We start from the raw sequence: 20,730 nt of genomic DNA, 5'->3' as shown, positions 1-20,730 counted from the left end.
TTTGCTTGGAAATAAACCCAAGCATATATGGTCAATTAATTTTCAACAAAAGATCTGGGAATATATACAATGCAGAAAGATTAGTCTCTTCAGTGAATGGTGCTGGGAAACTGAACAGTCATGTAGAAAAGAAAGAAATCTGATTGTTACCTCAAAAAATACAGATGCACACAAATTAAATCAAAATAGATTTAAAACTTGAACATAAGACTTGAAACTGTATACCTTCTAGAAGAAAACATAGAGACTAAGCTTCTTGACATTGGTCTCAGCAATGATTTTTCATTTGATTCTAGAAGCAGAGGTAACATAAGCAAAAATAAACAAATGGGATTCCATAAAACCAAGAAGCTTCTGCTAAGAAAAGGAAACCATCAACAAAATGAAAAGGCAACCTATGAAATGGGAAAAATATTTGCCAACCACATACCCAGTAAGGAGTTTATATCCAAAATATGTCTGGGACTTTTCTGGTTTTAAAACTGAAAGTTCTAATTTCCCAGAAATCCTTCAGTCCTGGGCAGATCAGGATAATTGGTCACCCCACCTACTGCACTCCTCAGAACAGGTAGGGTATGAAAAAACAGACTAGTGTGAGTCCAAGGAACATTTGGTGTGTATGTGTGAAAGTGACGAAAGTGGCAGTTTGCTCACACTTCATCCTTGTTGTCATCACCACTCTGAGACACTTTAATTAAAAGCCTACTGGATGCTGAGTCCTACCTAGAATGAGGAAACAGTTTGAAGCTTCAATTTCATTTTCTTTTTCTGGAGGCTCTGGAACTCTGCACACCTGAATGAGAAGAAAAAAAATTAAGGGGCTAGACATGAAACACAAAACTGGTGACAATGAAACAGGTTTGACAGCATGGTCTTCTTACCTGGTGGAGTAAACTGATGAAGATGGCCTTCCTCAAGGCCTTCGGGAGGCTGACACCGTAAAGGACTGCTGCGGTCAGTATCTGTCTTAGACTCTGGAATAAAAGCTCTCCAAGGTCAGTTGGAGCCTGTCTGCGGAGCGGCAGCCCAGGATGTGGAAGGCAAATGATCATGTGCTGTGAGGAGAACATACCCCTATCCTTCCAGTGGTTACCCGTTTTCTTTCGTGATTCTGGCTGCCTTACCTTGTTCAGTGCCCCAGCAGCTTGAACAGGAATTCCTTTCTGGAGTTTCTGCCATCTCAGAGGCCTACTGCTTCTCTACCTCATATTTCCGGGGAGGTATGTAAATTCAGCTGCCCCAAAACATGTTTGAGTTCCTTAACCCCTCCTGAGAATGAACATCCTTCAGGATGATCTTTGGACAACCGTGGGAATCAGTTTCTCTGATGTGGCTCTCACCTGAGTGACGTCAAAGTCAATCTCTTTGTCTTTGTACTGGTTAAGGAGCCACGGGACCTGGCCAAGGGCGTATTCACAGAGGTCTTCCCGATGGAGCAGCAAGCTCACTGTGGGGCCGTGAGCCTTAATGATGGCCAAAATCTGCAGAGGCAGCAAACAAATACTTAGAAAAAGTATAATACTTAATTACACTTTACATAAGTATAATATACTTATGTATGTTATACATATTATGTATAAGTTTAGTATATTTATTTAAAGTATAATATATAACTATATATTAATAATATATATAGTAACTATTATACTTTACATAAGTACATAATAAAATATTTCACTTTGCTTTTTGTACATTTCTCAGTATAGTACTCTTGCCTGGAAGGTCCCATGTATGGAGGAGCCTGGTGGGTTATAGTCCATGGGGTCGCTAAGAGTCAGACAGTACTGAGCGACTTCCCTTTCACTTTTCACTTTCATGCATTGGAGAAGGAAATGGCAACCCACTGCAGTGTTCTTGCCTGAAGAATCCCAGGGACGGGGGAGCCTGGTGGGCTGCCGTCCATGGGGGTCACACCGAGTCGGGCATGGCTGAAGCGACTTAGCAGCAACAGCAGCAGCAGTATACCAGGAAGAGCTTTTGTCAGTTCAGTTGCTCAGTCATGTCCGACTGTTTGTGACCCCATGAATTGCAGCACGCCAGGCCTCCCTGTCCATCACCAACTCCCAGAGTTCACTCAGACTCACGTCCATCGAGTCCCTGATGCCATCTACCCATCTCATCCTCTGTCATCACCTTCTCTTCCATCCCTCCCAGCATCAGTCTTTCCCAGTGAGTCAGTTCTTCACATGAGGTGGCCAAAGTACTGGAGTTTCAGCTTTAGCATCATTCCTTCCAAAGAACACCCAGGACTGATCTCCTTTAGAATGGACTGGTTAGATCTCCTTGCAGTCCAGGGGACTCTCGAGAGTCTTCTCCAACACCACAGTTCAAAAGCATCAATTCTTTGGTGCTCAGCTTTCTTTAGAGTCCAACTCTCACATCCATACACGACCACAGGAAAAACCATAGCCTTGACTAGACGGACCTTTGTTGGCAAAGTAATGTCTCTGCTTTTCAATATGCTATCTAGGTTGGTCATAACTTTTCTTCCAAGGAGTAAGTGTCTTTTAATTTCATGGCTGCAGTCACCATCCACAGTGATTTTGGAGTCCTCCAAAATAAAGTCTGACACTGTTTCCACTGTTTTCCTATTTCCCATGAAGTGATGGGACCGGATGCCATGATCTTCGTTTTCTGAATGTTGAACTTTAAGCCAACTTTTTCACTCTCCTCTTTCACTTTCATCAAGAGGCTTTTTAGTTCCTCTTCACTTTCTGCCATAAGGGTGGTGTCATCTGCATATCTGAAGTTATTGATATTTCCCCCGGCAATCTTGATTCCAGCTTGTGCTTCTTTCAGCCCAGCGTTACTCATGATGTACTCTGCATACAAGTTAAATAAGCAGGGTGACAATATACAGCCTTGACGTCCTCCTTTTCCTATTTGGAACCAGTCTGTTGTTCCATGTCCAGTTCTAACTGTTGCTTCCTGACCTGCATATAGGCTTCTCAAGAGGCAAATCAGGTGGTCTGGTATTCCCATCTCTTTCAGAATTTTCCACAGTTTCTTGTGATCCATACAGTCAAAGGCTTTGGCATAGTCAATAAAGCAGAAATAGATGTTTTTCTGGAACTCTCTTGCTCTCTCGATGATCCAGCAGATGTTGGCAATTTGATCTCTGGTTCCTCTGCCTTTTCTAAAACCAGCTTATACATCTGGAAGTTCATGGCTCACATATTGCTGAAGCCTGGCTTGGAGAATTTTGAGCACTACTTTGCTAGCATGTGAGATGAGTGCAATTGTGCGGTAGTTTGAGCATTCTTTGGCATTGCCTTTCTTTGGGATTGGAATGAAAACTGACCTTTTCCAGTCCTGTGGCCACTGCTGAGTTTTCCAAATTTGCTGGCATATTGAGCGTAGCATTTTCAAAGCATCATCTTTCTGGATTTGAAATAACTCAACTGGAATTCCATCACCTCCACTAGCTTCGTTCGTAGTGATGCTTTCTAAGGCCCACTTGAGTTCACATTCCATGATGTCTGGAAGAGGTTTAGATACTTCCAAAAACCTTTCCTTACTGCTTTCAACCAAACAGGGTTTTTTCAAAAAATATTTAGGCTAAGATCACGGTATTCATTGTATGATGAAGAGTTATATTTATATTTGTATCTACATCCATATCCATATCTATGCTCATTTCAATGTTTGCCCCTCCCTTCTATTTCTTTAATCTCATTCTAATGGTCAGTTTATTTTACTATATTAACAAATTTGTTAAAAACTTGTTCTCTTTCTTTATTTTTTAAATTACGAAAGTATGATAATAGCACAGTTACAGGAGACTTGGAAAATACAGAACAATGTTACATGCAGTTCCACTATATATTACAATTATTTTTTAAGTAAATAAATTAAGATTTTAATTGGAGTTTCTCAATATTAAACTCTCAAAAATTAATAGAATATACAGAAAAGTAGAAGGATATAGTAGATCTGAAAAGCACCATGCGCCAATCAACATAATTAAGGTTTAAATAATTTTCACACAATAGTAGGATATAAATTCTATTCAAATTCCCACAGACTAAATTGTTTTTAATTAATTTTTTTTCATGAAACATATTTAATTTTCTTCAGTATTCCTCTGAATATTATTATTATTCTGAATAATATTATTAAACATCATGGTGCTTAAAATGTCAATAATCTAGAAAATTTACTTATAAGTTTATTTTACGAACAATGTAGATTTTTTCCATTTTGGGGGGGGTTTCTTTTTAAATGAACTTTTATTGGGGTATAGTTGCTCTACAATATTGTGTTAGTTTCTGCTGTACAGGATGATGGATCAACCATATGTATATCTCCTTTCTTTTGGACTTCCTTCCCATTCAAGCCACCACAGGGAATTAAGTAGAACTCCCTGTGCTCTGCAACTAATGAGAATATATTAACAAATTAAAAATCTCCCTGACATGAAAAATTCTTTGAGTCCATATCACTTCAACCCCACTGTTATCCTCACCCAATTCTCTTTCTCTTTTCTTGCTTGCATATCAAAGTTTATTGAAGGAGTGGTCTGCCTTTGTTATCTCCACTGCCTACCTTCCATTTATTTCTCAGTCCACAATACTCTGGCTTCCACATGACATGAAAAGTGAATACTCACAAAATATAAATGCAATATATATTGATGATAAAAATTTAGAAATCACAAAAATTAGGATGAAGCCGAAAACATAGTACCCGCAGTACTCATGGATAGGCAGTATTGGGTATGTTTTTAATACATTTTTTTTTTACTTGACCTTTTCCTTTCTCTCTTTTTCTCTATGTATTTTAATTTCTTAAAAACTGACATCATTCTTTAATCTGTAGTTCTATATTCTGCTTTCTCTACCTAATATTATATAATTTTTATCTATTAGTTAATTTTTTCTATAGAGCAAACCATCTCAAAAGTTAGTGGCAGTCACAGAAAGGAATAAAATTGTGTCATTTGTAGTGATGTGGAGGATCCTAGAGTCTGTTACGCAGAGTGAAGTAAGTCAGAAAGAGGAAAACTCTTTGCATATTGTATATTGTAATATACAATGCAATAATATTGTATATTAAAACATATACTTGGAATCCAGAAAAATGGTGCCAATGGACCTATTTGCAGGACAGGAATAGAGATGCAGATGTAGAGAACAGACTTGTGGGCACAACGGGGGAAGGAGAGAGTTGGATGGATTGAGAGACTAGCATAAGCATATAGACACAGCCTTGCATAAAACAGAGAGCTTTTGAGAGGCTGCTGTATAGCACGGGGAGCTCAGCTCAGTGCTCTGGGATGACCTACAGGGGTGGGATGGGGTGGGAGAGAGGTTCAAGAGGGAGGGGATATATGCATACACGTATCTGATTCATGTTATTGTACAGCAGAAACTAATACAACGTTGTAAAGCAATTATACTCCAATTAAAAAATAAAGAAATTTTTAAAAGCTTAGTGGCTAACAACAGTAAGCATTTATTTCACTTAAGACTGTATGTCAGCTGAGAGGTGGTTCTACCACATTTCCATGCAGTGGACCTGTTTTAAGATTTTCCTTATTTGAGCACCATAACAATGGCCTCTGTAGATCTGTTTTTGCTTTTTGAAAATCACTCCTTAGTGTCTAAGATCTCATTCTTCTTAAGTCCTCCCAAGTTTTCTTATTTCTTAAAAAACATCCTGTGTAGAATTCAAGGCTCTTTATTCTGTTGGCCAAGATCACCATTTGGGTTTCTTTTGTTTCTGCTGCTTTATATTCACGTTCCTCACCCTACTTCCCCTCCTCCCACTTAACTCACTCAAGTGCCACGTTATCCCATCTCCAACCTACGCTTCAGTGAGTTTTCCCCTCTGTAGTGACTGCATCTCCCCAGCAGTAGATGACCTCATAGGCTGCAAGCTCAGGTCTAGTGTCACGGCCTTTCCAGTACTCAATGGGTGTGAAGTGTTTCTCCCCCTGCGCTCTCTTACTCCTTTGTGCACCTTCTTGTTACTTGCCTAACTCTTGTAGTGAGCAAATTTAAACTGCATGTTGCTTTTCAAGTGGCTTCCATAAAAGACCTCTACAGAGTATTTTAAAAATTTCATGTTTGCTCACGATTTCACCATCTCAGCATGTTACAAAAATTAATAGCTCAAAATATAAAGAAGAAACTAGAGAAGGTAGCTAAATGTTAAATCTTTTATAATATAGCAATAAAGAGATTAAAATAAAATATAAATAAGCTTACTTAAAAAATTATAGCAATTAAGCAAGATTAGGATGGGATTATATATATGAATGCACTTTGTAATCTATTCTTTAGAAGGCATTACACTATTATGAAATGGTCATTCTCATTCTTTAGATGTCATTTTAACTCATTGTGATAGTCATAGACACAGCAAATTTCTGTGGACTGGTGTAATCAGTGACTCAGTCCAAATATGGGTTATGATATAGCTAACATTCAATATATTTTGCTCATTTTAGTTATTTATTGTTCTCTTCACACATAGGCATGTCAGTTCCATGAGAGTGGGGATTTGGGTCTGTTTAATCTCTGCTGTATCTCCAGTATGTGGAATGATATCTGACATGTCATGGGGACTCAACAAATATTATTTGAAATAAATGAGTAAATAGTGATTTGAAACAGGAAAAACAAAAGACTTAATAAACCAGATAAAATATAACCCATCACTTTCCAAAAGAACTAAGTTGAATTATCATGTTAAAAAGAGAAGAGGAAGTTCAATCGGGATGCGAGGAGAGCTAGGTGAAGTCACACTGAGCCCCACTCACTTGCATGGGCGAGGTCGTGGAGGCCCACTTGTCCATGATATACCGGAACAGCATGAAGATCTTGTCAGAGAGGCGGTTGGCATCCAATCTGGGGTAGGGGAAATCTCTCCAGTGGTTGACATACTTGTAGATGGCTCTGCTGAACTTCTCTAGGGCTGCATTTAAAAACAACCACAGACTGAGAACAATATCAAGAGGGATGGGCCATAATATAATCTGAGAAGAGCGTACTGATGATTAACAAATGTGTGTTAATTTCTATAAAATCTATGACAGTACCAAATGAATTTATAAAAAAGTGCTCCAGCCACTTTAGTGAAATGTAAATTGAAACCATAATGAGATACTGCAACATACCATCCGGAATTGCTACCATTTCAGACAGTCAGTGTCAAGTATTGACAAGACTAAAGTACAGCTGGTATTTTGACATTTTGCTAGTGAGAGTATGAATTGCTGCAAACACTTTAGAGAATGGTTTGACATTATCAACCAAAGTTGAATATGCTTTATCTAGGACTCAGAAATTCTGCTCTGAGGTATACAGCCCTTAGATATGCATACATTTAGGCACTAAAAACCTTGTACAATAATGTTTCTATTCACTTTTTGGTAATAGCTTCAAACAGAAAACAATCCAAATTATTTGTCAACAGGTAGGATGGAAAAACTACCATATAGACATGTAACTGTAAACAGAGATGAAGATGGGCTCCATGGACACAAAACAACGTGCATGAATCTCACAAATAGGCGAAGTTAACCTGTGGTGTTAGAATCCACAATTGTGCTTACTCTTGGAGAAGATGGAGAGGGTGATGATTGGGAAAAAAGACGAAGGGGGCCTCTAAGGAGTTAGTAATGTCCACAGTTTTAACCTGAGTGGAGGTCAAATGGATGGCTGACTTTGTGACAACTCAGCACTTTGTATACTTATGGTAATTATGTTTTTCTCCATGTACATTTTACTTTAATAAAACTTAAAAATCTTGAACCTGCAAAATATCATATATACTTGCATCAGGGCATTAAATAATTGTTTTTTCCTTCAGCTCCTCATGCTATCCCTTGTATTAGATACTAAAAAATTATACTCTCTCAAGGATATGTCACACAATACTATGGAAAAGATGCCGAGTAGCTTAGCTTTAGAACTGATCATTTATTGGTTTATTCCTCTCCCTCCAGACTCTCTCATATAATCTCATGTTCTCAAATCTATTTCTGCATTTTCTCAAGTCTATTTTGTGCATGTGGTATACATACCTTGTTTGTTGATATTCTGAAACAACAAACACAACATCTGTTTCTTTGCTGATTGATTGCACAGCTAGATGGATGGCTATTAAATTGTATATATTTTCTTTATAGTATAGACATGTAACCTTAACTGGCAGTCAGGCAAAGTTGCTTTAGGACCAAAGAGCACTTAGATAACTTTATAATACACAGATAAGAATTCCCTTATTCATTGCATTGTGATTTCTGATTTTATTTTCTTTTACCTTCTTGGTTATTAATACTGGAGGTAGAAATGCACTTAGCGGCACCAAATGTTGTTTTGCTGGAACACAATGTTAACTGTGATGGTAAGTAGGGAAAATAAAAAAATATTGAAAACTGCTATATCTAGTAGAGTAGTTTGAGTCCTTAGACCATCATACTTCACATCTTGTCTCTGCCAAGTATTGGTTATGTGATTGCAAGCAAGCTGTTTAACCTTTCTAAGCCTCAATTTCTCATCTGTAAAATGAACTGAAATAGTTATCCACTCAATGCAGTAACTGTGAGGGTTAAGTGAAAGAATAATCTAAAAATACCCACGGCAGTACCCAGGTAGATAGTAAATTCTCAATATTTATCAGGTACAAATCTTACCTTCACTGAGGACAGACAAGAAGAAATGGGCAAAATAGAACAGAGAAGACTTGGATGATAAGTAAAGAAGACAGTTCTGACAGCATGGGCCTTAAAATACTATAAAATAATAGTCACAGAGGTGTCAGTGGTGGAAGGAATCCCAGCAGTCACTTCATTTGTTGTCTTAAGAGGTGAAATTGAGGTTGAGAGAAGGACAGAATCACCTGATGGCTCAGTGACTGGTCAGAGGAGAGAGTCCAGGTCTTCAGACTCATCCCAGAAACCTCTTGTGCAGAGAATGCTTTTTCCAGGAACTGAAGGGCAAGTCATCCTCGGCAGACTGTTGATTACTATAGATGTCTTTCAGTTTTGAGGTAGAAGGGGCTTGTGACCATACTTTGTTTACCCATTTTCCTTGATTTTATGATTGCTTGTATTTTTATTAGATTGTCTACTTATCATTTTCACAATATTGCATTACAAAGAGATACCAAAATTTAGCCCATAGCTAAGAGCTAGTAAGATCTCATAATCACTAGAGAAAGTGTGGTCCAGTTGAAAAAGGAGACTAGTAGAAACTGACTACGTAGGACAGTGGAAAGAATATGGACAGGGTGGTCATATAGATCTGAATGCCACCTCTCCATCACATTGACTGTCATGACTTTGAGAGAAAATCGCTTAACTCCCTTGACCCTCAGTTTCTCATCTGTAAAATGGGCTAATAGTACTTTGTAGAATTGCAGTGAGGATGGATAAGGGTAACTCCTCCTGGCAGAAGGCCTTCCAAGTAGAAGGCCCTCAGTAAATGGTAGATACTATTACTAGAAAGGATAAGAGTAAAAGGAAAAATAAGGCATTTGCTCCACTTATAGTCTAGTTTTAACAAACAAAGGGGAAACCACAGGGATACCCACCAATGCAGAAAGCGCCTTTCATCCTCTCCTCCTCGGTCAGCCTGAGCATGGTTTGCATGGTGAGCAGGGTCATCATCATGAAGGGAATACTCTGGGACACTGCAGGAAGGGCACAAGAGGAAGCTCTGTCACAGCTCTGCAAACCATCATCAGTTAACAAGCATTTCAAAGCAGATGAGGTGTGGTGGGAAGCCATTCTGCCCCATGCCCACTCCCCAGTGCCAGGCTGTACAGTGAGTCTCCTACATATGAATTTTCAAGTTGCAAACTTTCAGAGATGAGAATGTGCAATTGCATGTCCAGTCTCATACGTTAGTTCATGTGTCTGGTATACAAGGTCATGTGCAAGCAGATATGTTCTTTACCGTCCAGTACTGTAGACAGTACAGAAGTATAGTGTTTTTATTCCAAGCCCCTCATGTCTGGAAGCAAGCACAAAAGCTCTGGTGATGTAGCTTGAGATTACTGTACTTTTCAAGGTATTGTATGGTAAAATTAAAGTATTTTCTTCACATTTTGTGTTCATTTTTTATGTATTATTTGTGTGAAAATTATTATCAACCTATTACAGTACAGTACTATACAGCAGAACATGCTAGGCTAACTTTGTTGGACTGAACGAACAAACTGGGTTTACAAACACGCTCTTGGAATGGAACTCAGTCACATCTGGGGGATTTACTGTAGTTAGAGCACCTTAAAATAAGGTGCCTCTATCAGTTGTCTGTACCTGTTGCTTCATAGCAATTACTTACTTGGATAATTATTTCATTAATGTTCATCCCTCCCACAAGAACTTGCCTGTACCCCCAGGGCCTAGCACAGGTGATAGGTGCTCCATAAATATGTGTTAAATAAAGTAGTTTAGAAAAAAGCATCCTAGGAAACCCTTACTTCATGTAAGAGTTGAGTGGTTTGCAGAATATGGCTTGTGGAAAATGTGCTTCTGCAAAGCCAGATGAAAGGAAAGGTGAGGGTGGGAGAAAGAATCCAGCCAAATTCAGAGCAGCGTGGGCCCATGACTGGTGAGCAGGCCCATCCAAGCTCACAAACAGTAGCCCAGACGTCGCTGTCAGTATTTCTTTAGTACAGAAGGAAGTAGAAGAGACCCTCCCCCTCTGCTGTTTGCTTCCATTTGGGTTTAGAAAATTAAAATGATGATTTCCCAGGGAAAATGTGGAGGCTATTCCCTCCGTACCGTAGCTGGTTGCCAGTTCAGCCAGGGCAAGCACAACGAACTCATTTGGTAGCTCCAGAATCCTGAAGTTACTTTGTAATTCGTACATTACAGAGTTGAAGTCATGTGCAGCAAGAGACACCAATACCTCCCCAGCTAGCATTCTGATTTCTCTGAGGATCTGAAGAAGAAAAGGAAAATAACAGTAACAACCAGCAAGAATCAGCAGAGGGGAAATAGTTAACGTAATATTTATAAGTTCTCTACCTTTTCAAACAAGGGAGAACAGGCTGTCACAAACCATGTGTGGAAGACTCTAGGGTAGATGTCAGCAGCTGGGAAGCAGAGGTAATTCAAAAGCACCTCAAAGCCAGGTTTTCATAGAGTTCTTGTAAGCTCAAGGCAATGCATATTTTCTAGCTAATTAATCAGGTACCGTGAACTTAAGATTTATGTTTAAGTGATATGAATTACTGAAGGGAATGGAGAAAGAAAAATGGGCTGGGAGTCCAGAGCTTTGAGTTTTAGTATTGTCCTGATCTAATTATCCGTAATGGAGATATTTGGAGGGGCCTTTGCTTTTGGTAATGGTGAATGAGGTCAATTTGGTCCATTTTCCTGCTGAGGAGAAGAAAAAGGGCTGGGCAAGATATTAAAAAATATACTTATAGAAACATCAAAGACAATCACAATATAAGGTGGAATGAATTACTGAATTGCAATCTGGACAAGACTGCAAATCCAGAGATATAAACCCTGCCTTTGAGAATGCTTTGCAGCTTTTTGGGACAATAGTCAGAATTCAGGGCCAACCAATAGTGAGATCCTGGTCATCCTATGTTTTACTTTTCAGGCTTAAGACCCCAAAAGGCTGCACTGATATGGAAGGTTAAATTGGCTCTCCATAGACTATTGAGTCACGGAAGTTGCCCAGAAAAATCCCAAGCCCTGAAATTAGATTGCTTGTGCCTTGGCAGGTAAACAAGCAAAAATCCTTTCTGGAAGGAAATAATGTAAGACTCAAATTACTTCTACAAATAACTTTTAAGATACAATGCTTAGTATACATGGACAATTAGGCATATGAAGAGATAGGAATTCACATGGGAGCCAAGAAATTTGGGTTCTAGTTTATTCATTCTGTTGATAGATAGCTGTGTTACTATGCAAACAGTTTCTCTAAGCACCAACATCCTCATCTAAAAGTGAATGAAATATTATTTCTAAAACTTTTCAAAGCTCTACCTTGGTTTCCTCATCTATGATGGGGTAAATAATATCCAAGTTACCATGAAAAACAAATAGAAGTGATCTATGGTCCTTGTAGTGATGTAAAAAAGTTTCTGGATGTCTACATGGGTGCAGTTGCATCACATAAAGACCTGTTACTGGCCCTGACACTGATGCATCATTGAGGATCAAACTTACATTGTCATCTCTCATGTCCTTAGAAGCATAATAAATCAACCTTTGGACAATTGCATCATCCAAGATGTCGGTATTCTGAATAATGGAAGTGAGATGACCATAAATGTCTTCCTGTGAACATACAAAGTTATACACAGAAATTTGAGTTGCAAAACTAAAAGAGTCAGATAATGTCCAGATGAATAATACCATTAAACTAAGCAATGTATCCCTGCTACTGCTGCTAAGTCACTTCAGTCGTGTCCAACCCTGTGTGACCCCATAGATGGCAGCCCACCAGGCTCCCCTGTCCCTGGGATTCTCCAGGCAAGAACACTGCAGTGGGTTGCCATTTCCTTCTCCAATGCATGAAAGTGAAAAGTGAAAGGGAAGTCGCTCAGTTGTGTCTGACTCTTTGCGACCCCATGGACTGCAGCCTACCAGGCTCCTCTCTGGGATTTTCCAGGCAAGAGTACTGGAGTGGGGTGCCATCGCCTTCTCTGAATGTATCCCTATGAGATTTTATATATCCTAATTGAGGCTTCCTTAACATAATATGGGCTTCCCAGATGGCACAGTGGTAAAGAATCTGCCTGCCAATGTGGGAGACCCAAGAGACGTGGGTTTGGTCCCTGGGTCCGGAAAATTCCCTAGAGTAGGAAATGGCAACCCATTCCAGTATTCTTGTTTGGAAAATTTCAAGGACAGAGGAGCCTGGCAGGCTACAGTCCATGGTGTAGCAAAGAAGTGAACATGATTGAGCACACATGCACTTAACATAATATGCATCTTTAGGAATCAAAGGCTTATAGGTAACGCAAAGTTCATTCTAAAACCTGTTTTAATATGATTATATTTCTAAGGCAATATCTAACTGAAGGCAGGAATGGGCTACTTGACATACTAAAGTCTCTTGAAATTCTCTGTTGTAGGGCCCTCAGGGCAATGGAAATGCCCATCACCCTAATTGTTGCTTTTACTACCAAAGAGCACCTATAGCATCAAGGAATATGATGTGATTCCCAAAGAGGCTGCAAAGTTATGCAACTTGTTCCTAAAGGGGATTTGTAAGCCCTTACTTCATCTATGCCTTTGTGGAGGAGAATTTGTGAACTCCTTTCCACTGAGCTGCAGCCTCTGGGAATGACATGGCTTGAGCAGATGTTGTGTGTGAGGGCTCTTCTCAATCTCTTAGATGGCCACAAGGCCTTTGGAAGATGAGAGACTGGTCTTCTGAAATCTCCAAGAGCCTCATAGTTACCTTGAGGTACTATGCCTGTGTTTAAGGTGTGAGATAATTCACTTTGCGTACAGGATTCTAATATGGAGTCAGGGTTGAGAACCTCTGGATTAAGAGATAAAGGTGTAGGCACTGCCCTTCACAGGGAGGTTACATTGAATAATGATTAGAAACATTATTTTGGAGTCAGATGGGCTTGTCTACGGTTCTCAAGCATGTTGCTTCTCTGGGCCTCAATTTTCTTAGCTGCCAAATGGAAAGAACAATACCTATATCACAAAGTTGTGAGGAGTGAGCATAATACAGTGCATAGTTGTTTGGAAAGAATCAAGTGCCCTAGATAAGTGTTCTATGAAGGGTAGCATTGTTATTTTACAAAAGGTTATTGAAGCCAGAAAAACCTTCAAGTCTCAGAGAAATCCATCACTATTGTGAAATAGCACTGTAGATGGGTCATTGCTGTCTGTTGTTCTGTTGCTAAGTGCTGTCCTTCTCTCTGCGACCCCATGGACTGCAGCACACCTGTCCCTCACTGTCTCCCGGAGTTTGCTCAAACTCATGTCCATCGAGTCCATGATGGACACACCACGTCATCCTCTGTCACCCCCTTCTCCCACCTTCAACCTTTCCCAACATCAGGATCTTTTCCAGTGAGTCAGTTCTTCCCAGCAGGTGGCCAAAGTGTTGGCTCCTCAGCTTCAGCCTCATTCCTTCCAGTGAATTACTCAGGGTTGATTTCCTTTAGGATTGACTGGTTTGATCTTTGAGAATTTTCTCATAGGAGCCCTCAAATTCCTTGCAGGTCATTTGGTCCTATCCAAAACATTCATAAAACATTTGGTCTGCACCAAAAAATGTCTGCTAACCCTCAGAGTACACAGGAGTAGGCTCTAACCCACGTGGTTGTGACTCTGACATCCCCTTCTTTCCACATCTGTCTGCATAAGGATATGGAAGGGGACATTCTTTTGCTAGCTTCTACAACTGGATATTCTGAATCCTCAAATGCCAAGTGTCATGGTGGAAACATTAAAATGACTGCCATGAAAAGTGCATTTTCTGAAAAACTGAATACCACTTAAGAAGCCCAAAAGAAAAGAAGTTGAAGCAAAGAAGGATGCAGATGAAATATTGCAATAACTGGACTAAAAAAGTGAGTGGGGAAGAGATTTTTCTCTGTTTTCCTTACCTTGCTAATATTATCTTCCTTGTTCAGCAAGCCAAGAGTGAGGTTAATATCTCCCAAAATCTCTAAAATGGATGGGAAAAGAATTAAATATGGCAAAAACTAATACAACATTGTAAACATTAAAAAAAAAAACACCACATGCTGAAATGCCCTCCTGTTAATTACTTTGCAGTGTTCACTTCTCTCTCCCTCTCTTTATCTCCTTCTCTTTCTCTCCTTCTCTGTCTCTCTCCTCTCTCTTCTTTCCTTCTCTCTCCTTTCTTTTCTCTCTCCCTCTCTCCCTTCCTCCTACTTTCCTCCTCTTCCCTCCTGACTGCCAGCTCTTTGACAGCAGCAACAGTGTCATGTGTATTTCATATACTTGACAATAGAAGATGCTTTGTACTTTTTCTTCAAAACCTAAATTAAACACGGAGGGGAAGACACAAGATGCTATGTCCCAATTTATGCCTCCAGTCATGTAGGTATCACTCTATATCCTCTTCAGCAAGGTTCAGCTCTCAGATTCCATGAACTGAGCCCCTTATGCCTGACTTGAGCAGGGGAAGGCAGAAGTGTAATAGAGCTGGTTATTTTCTACCTCCTTCCTCCATGCTCCCCTCCATCTTAATTATTCGCATCCTCTTTTTCTCTGACTTCCCTTCTGGGCCTGCCAGCTCTTCTGATACCATGCTCATGCAACCTTGTTCTTTTCTGAAAATGATCCAGATATTTTTGACTTGCACATTCCAGGAATTATTTGAATAAACCACATTGGAAAACTGAAAAGACATATTTGAGTCAAGGGAACTGAGAAATTTCACACCACATGGCAAGTTGGTAGGAGGGATCTTTTTGGATGTAATGATTTTCCACAAGCCTCCAAATCAAACAACATCACCCTTTCATACAGTCGTTTTTGGCAAAGCAGAATATTTCCAAAGGACTCTGCCAGCACTGAAGATTAAACAAGAAACTGCCTTTGTGTTGTAGCCACTTTCTCTTCAAATAGACTATACATTTTTAAAGAGGTAAAACACAATCATCTCTCAGGCTCCCTGTCCATCACTGGTCCTTTATACTTATAATTTATAATCTGGTGATTTTTATTATTTTGGAATAAAGGGAGAGTAGAGAGAAACAATCTTACTTTAATATAATTTTTCATAAAACCTTTTCAGGTGTACAGATCTCCCTCAATCATGCTCACTATCCCCCACCATATGTATATGGTCACACAGACACAAAATATCTAACTCCTCAGGGTCCAGTGATGCTTACCTGCAGATTCCTCCATGTCCTCAGCCATGTCTTGGCTGTTTCAGGCTCTCTAAGAGACAGCACCTAAGTATCAGAAACAGTAAGGCTAACAAGTCCAAGAAACAGGTTTGCAATTTTCTCACATAAGGCTCACATAAGGGTCTCTAAATGAAAGTCCCTCCAACACTCGATTGGCACAATGCTCTGGAAACTTCCAGCGATGGGCTGCTGCTGAGGAAGATGATGCTGTATTCTACCACTGGGACATTTTCTTGCTTCTGAGCTCCTGCTGACCAACAAAATGGCTTCATCTCACCAAATAGTGTCCTTTTGGTGGAGACCAGAGTATCTGAGAAGGAGGAAATTAGAGACTGAAGCTCAAACCATTTTGGTAGACCAAAGGAGTTCTTCTCCTTAAACGTGGGTCCATTGATCACAAATTTGGAAATTGTTTTCAGTGGTCACTTTACTGGCCTGGTGTTGGTCAAAATTTTATGGTGACCTTGTTGATTGTTCTACCTGGTGAAAGTCAGTCACACAAACTAGGCATGTTCAGTGGACTGGAATGCCCACCACGGGCAGTTGGATGGAATGTCCAACCGACAGCAGTAGCCCAGACCTTCTCAGCCTCCCTCCCCACTCCCTCTGTCGCTGGCTTGATCTGGATACTGCCCCCACTCCAGGCTCAGGGTGTTTTTTGCTCTGACTTCATTCTCTCTTCTTATTTTCAAGTCATTCTTTATCCAGATCTCTTGGCTATAATACTTTCAACGTGACTAGTACTTCAGTCTGTTCTCCCCGCACCGTCAAACTTAAACCTATTCACCATTTTCAGTGTATGTCCAGATTGTATGTTAAGGTGGTAGATGTCAGAGGAAGTGCGAGTGGGATACCAGCAGTCTGTAGGTCTGGGTGTGAAGGGGCTGAGGAAAGGGGCCCAGGACAAGTCTCAGCTACTGCTGCTTCTCCAGCTATCTTCCCTTCATTAAGGATATTTCAGATTCCAAGGCTGGATGCTTTCGCCTAAACCTTTGGATTCATTGTCCTTCTTATAGGTATTTTCACTCTGGATCTGTTACAGAGGTCTTCAGTAAGCTGCTGATTAGAAGCATTGTCAGCTTCCCAAGTCACCATCACTGTTTCTCAAAGTGCGGTCCACAAGTGTGTTATATCAGGAATCACCTGTTGTCCTTATTTAAAAATTTCCACCCCCAGGGACACCTCATACCTGGTAAATTACAAAGGGGCTTGGAATTTGTATTTTGAATGATTACTCTGACTGATTCTTAGGTCCACTGAAGTCTGAGATGCACTTGCCAAGATCTTTGTGCAATCACCCATTCATGGATAATTGAAAATTTAGCACTTCCTTGGAGGGTCTTCATTGTGTTTTGGTGAGAATAGCAGCTGCTCATCTTCAGAACAATGACTCACTCACCCATTGGAGGAAAGGCTAAGAATTAGCGGGTCGGAGAGGTGATGAGGTGATGAGAGGAAACCCGAATCTCTTAATGTCTTATAGCGAAATGAAAATGTTAGAAATGATGTGCTTTTAGAATCTTAAAGAACACTGTGAAATAGAATCAATACTAAGGAAGACAGTGATTCAGGTGATTGTTACAATCAATTTCTTATTCTTTTCATGAATGGTGGCAAATGATCTTTTTGAGTGTCTGTACATAAAGATTTTCTTGATTTCACAGAGGTTAGGGAAGTTGGGAGATGACTGATTTATGCTGACTTTGTAATTTATTAATCAGGGCAATCAAAACAACTTTTTGTTAAATGTTCTTTCAGATAAAGCAACTTACCCATAGATCTTTCTTTTCATAAAGTAGTGTTGCAGATATATATATATATAAAAAGTCATTTTCCTATTATTTCCTACTTTTTGTGCTAGGCTAGCACAATATGGGTTTGATTTCTCTGAAGCCCTAGAAGCATGCTAAACCCTAATTCTCAAAGCTAGTAGGATGGCATGTGCTAACTAATGATGTATTGTTTCTAGATGTTTGATTGCAGGGGAGCTGATGTTCAACTTGCTAAAGAACTAGGGTGTCTCTCTGCGTATGATGTAACCATCCCCTTTCAGTGTGACTTGTCAAATGATACCACTCAACCCTATGTGTACTATGGGAGCACTATGTTCCCAAATGCTGTGTTATTGGACAAGGATATTAATAAGGCAGTAAAGGAAAAATATAAGGCTATGTGAGAATAGATATGTGAAAATAATATAAAAACATAGAAATTAAAATTTTATGAATATAAAATTTTAAATTTTTGTGGTTTTAGTGGTTTCATTATAGAGTACAATTCCTTAAACCTTAACACAAATCCTTTTGTTCTTTAAATGAAATATTGAATCTTATAAAAGATATCAAAAATGAAATTTAGGCTCTGAGTTTTTGTTCAGTTCAGTTCAGTTCAGTTCAGTTGCTCAGTCATGTCCGACTCTTTGTGACCCCATGTATCGCAGCACGCCAGGCCTCCCTGTCCATCACCATCTCCCGGAGCTCACTCAGACTCATGCCCATCGAGTCCGTGATGCCATCCAGCCATCTCATCCTCGGTTGTCCCCTTCTCCTCCTGCCCTCAATCCCTCCCAGCATCAAAGTCTTTTCCAATGAGTCAACTCTTCCCATGAGGTGGCCAAAGTACTGGAGCTTCAGCTTTAGCATCATTCCTTCCAAAGAAATCCCAGGGTTCATCTCCTTCAGAATGGACTGGTTGGATCTCCTTGCAGTCCAAGGGACTCTCAAGACTCTTCTCCAACACCACAGTACAAAAGCATCAATTCTTCGGCGTTCAGCCTTCTTCACAGTCCAACTCTCACATCCATACACGACCACAGGAAAAACCATAGCCTAGACTAGATGGACCTTAGTCGGCAAAGTAATGTCTCTGCTTTTGAGTATGCTATCTAGGTTCATGGTATAAGCCTAATCCCTTGTACTCTAGTACCCAGAAGGGCAAGAAATATGAGATGGTAATTTCACAGACAGATTAAGTATGCCTTTGTTGTAAGTAGTTTCCATTTTCCTATTTTTATTTTCCCGTCCTTCTTTCCTTCTCTCTCCCCCTCTCTCCTCTCCCTCTTGTCCTCTTTTTGCTCCTTTCCTCCTCTCTCGTCTCTCTTCTGTCTTGTTTCTCTTTCTCTTTCTTTGCTTTTTCTTCTTGTAGTAAGCAATAACAACTAAAGAATGATGTCCAGTATAGTTCACTGTGGTTCAATTCAACACACATTTACTGTCTACTTGTTGGGCAAGACGCTCCATGATGGAGGTGCTTGAACGTATCATGATGAGAGGCTATGTTGTAACCTCAAGGAACTTGCAATCAGAGGGGCAAAGCCACCCCATTGACACAACTGACTGACAAATGATCCAGTGTAGTGATAGTTACACTAAAGGCATAAACAAAGAGCCCAGATGGATTGTGAACTCTGTCCACAGAGCACCGGGTAGTGCTTGAGATAGTCTATATGACAGTGGAGACGAGTCCTCTGAATAACATACAGAGAAACACACTTCCTGTTTTTTCTAAGTAGAAGCCCACAGACATTCTAATTAACCTATTTTGTCATCAACATGAATAGTAAACATAAGTAATAGCATTTCTTGATTTTTATTTAACAAGATTTAGACTGCTACTCTTTTCAATGCAAATGTAAAATATTCAGCCATGATACTGTGATAAAATATATATTCAAAATTCTTTCTTTCTTCAGAGCAGAATTCACATAGGAAACAAAAGTGAAATGAAGAAATAGTATGAGACTTGGAGTTTAGGAACTTGGAGTATGTCTAAATCCTGCTACAAATTAGTTGTTTTACTCAGGGAAAAATCAATCTCTCTGGACTGAATTTGAGTTTTTTAGTAGCAAAGATGAAAGGATCTGGTTAGTTAACCTGAAAATCTTTCCCTGCAGGAAGCAACTTTGTTTTCACTTTCTCAGTGATACCAAAACCATGCACAGTGTTGTTTTGCATTTCCAAACACTAAATGTATAAAGGGACGACAGAGGATAAGATGGTTGGATGGCATCACCGACTCAATGGACATGAGTTTGAGGAAAATCCAGGAGATGGTGAAGGACAGGGAAGCCTGGAGTGCTGCAGTCCATGGGGTCACAAAAAGTCGGACATGACTGAGCGACTGAACAACAAATGTATAAATGAATTGTTTAGACTACCCTTTTGTGGACAGGGAATTTCTCACCCTCTTCCCCACATAAACCCAGCACGGAGCCTTCCTTCTTCCTTGCCCTGATGGCAACAGTGATGTTGGGCAGTGGTCCCCAACCTTTTGGGCACCAGAGACCAATTTCTTGAAAGACAATTTTTCCACGGACTGGGTCAGGGGGATGCTTTCAGGATGATTCAAACACATTACATTTATTATACACTTTATTTCTATTATTATTATATCAGCTTCACCTCAGATTGTTAGGCATTAGATCCCGGAGGTTGGGGACCACTGATGTACAGAGAGGAAGTCGGAGGAGCATCTAAGGATTGAATACAAGGCAACCATCGCTATGGACAGCAAGGGAAGGCACATGAACAAGTTTTCACAAATTACTGAGCTTCATTTGGTGATTCTTGATTAATAACTCTCAGGAGACATTAGTTATGAATTGCTAATGTGAAACACGTATAAACAGCAGTTACTCTTCTGTATGTTATTAAGCATGCAGCATTTAAAAATTGAGACTATGGTTTTAAAGTTATCTCTCAGAAATTCAGAAGAAGCTTGAGTTTAGTCTTGACAAGGGAACTTGCTGATGGATTTATAAAATGGCTTCACTCTCAAGTGACAGGTGATTTAAACTCCTGCCGATGAGTAAGTAATTTTCTAGCAAATTCTTTCCCCTTGGGCTTCCCAGGTGGCTCAGCTGGTAAAGAATCGGCCTGCAATGCAGGAGGCCTGGGTTTG

The 20,730-nt window shown here is 39.9% G+C and overlaps 1 protein-coding gene across 1 annotated transcript in view; it reads right to left on the bottom strand.

Moving 5' to 3' along the window:
• The window catches only part of MROH2B (maestro heat like repeat family member 2B), a 77,956-nt gene extending 62,115 nt beyond the window's left edge, over positions 1–15,841 (bottom strand). Inside the window, exons 1-9 of the mRNA XM_069556579.1 lie at positions 15,814–15,841; positions 14,554–14,615; positions 12,146–12,256; positions 10,739–10,898; positions 9,541–9,639; positions 6,764–6,918; positions 1,341–1,481; positions 882–974; positions 724–793 (exon numbers count right to left, since the gene is read on the bottom strand). Coding sequence (XP_069412680.1) covers positions 724–793; positions 882–974; positions 1,341–1,481; positions 6,764–6,918; positions 9,541–9,639; positions 10,739–10,898; positions 12,146–12,256; positions 14,554–14,615; positions 15,814–15,841 — 919 coding nt within the window. The remainder of the gene's footprint in view (positions 1–723; positions 794–881; positions 975–1,340; positions 1,482–6,763; positions 6,919–9,540; positions 9,640–10,738; positions 10,899–12,145; positions 12,257–14,553; positions 14,616–15,813) is intronic.
• Between the last annotated feature and the right edge of the window lie 4,889 nt (positions 15,842–20,730).

The sequence above is a fragment of the Ovis canadensis genome, chromosome 16 (assembly GCF_042477335.2).
Source record: "Ovis canadensis isolate MfBH-ARS-UI-01 breed Bighorn chromosome 16, ARS-UI_OviCan_v2, whole genome shotgun sequence".
NCBI classification, from domain to species: Eukaryota; Metazoa; Chordata; class Mammalia; order Artiodactyla; family Bovidae; genus Ovis; species Ovis canadensis.
Note: the sequence above shows the minus strand (reverse complement) of the source record. Positions and strands in the feature narration are given on the sequence as shown.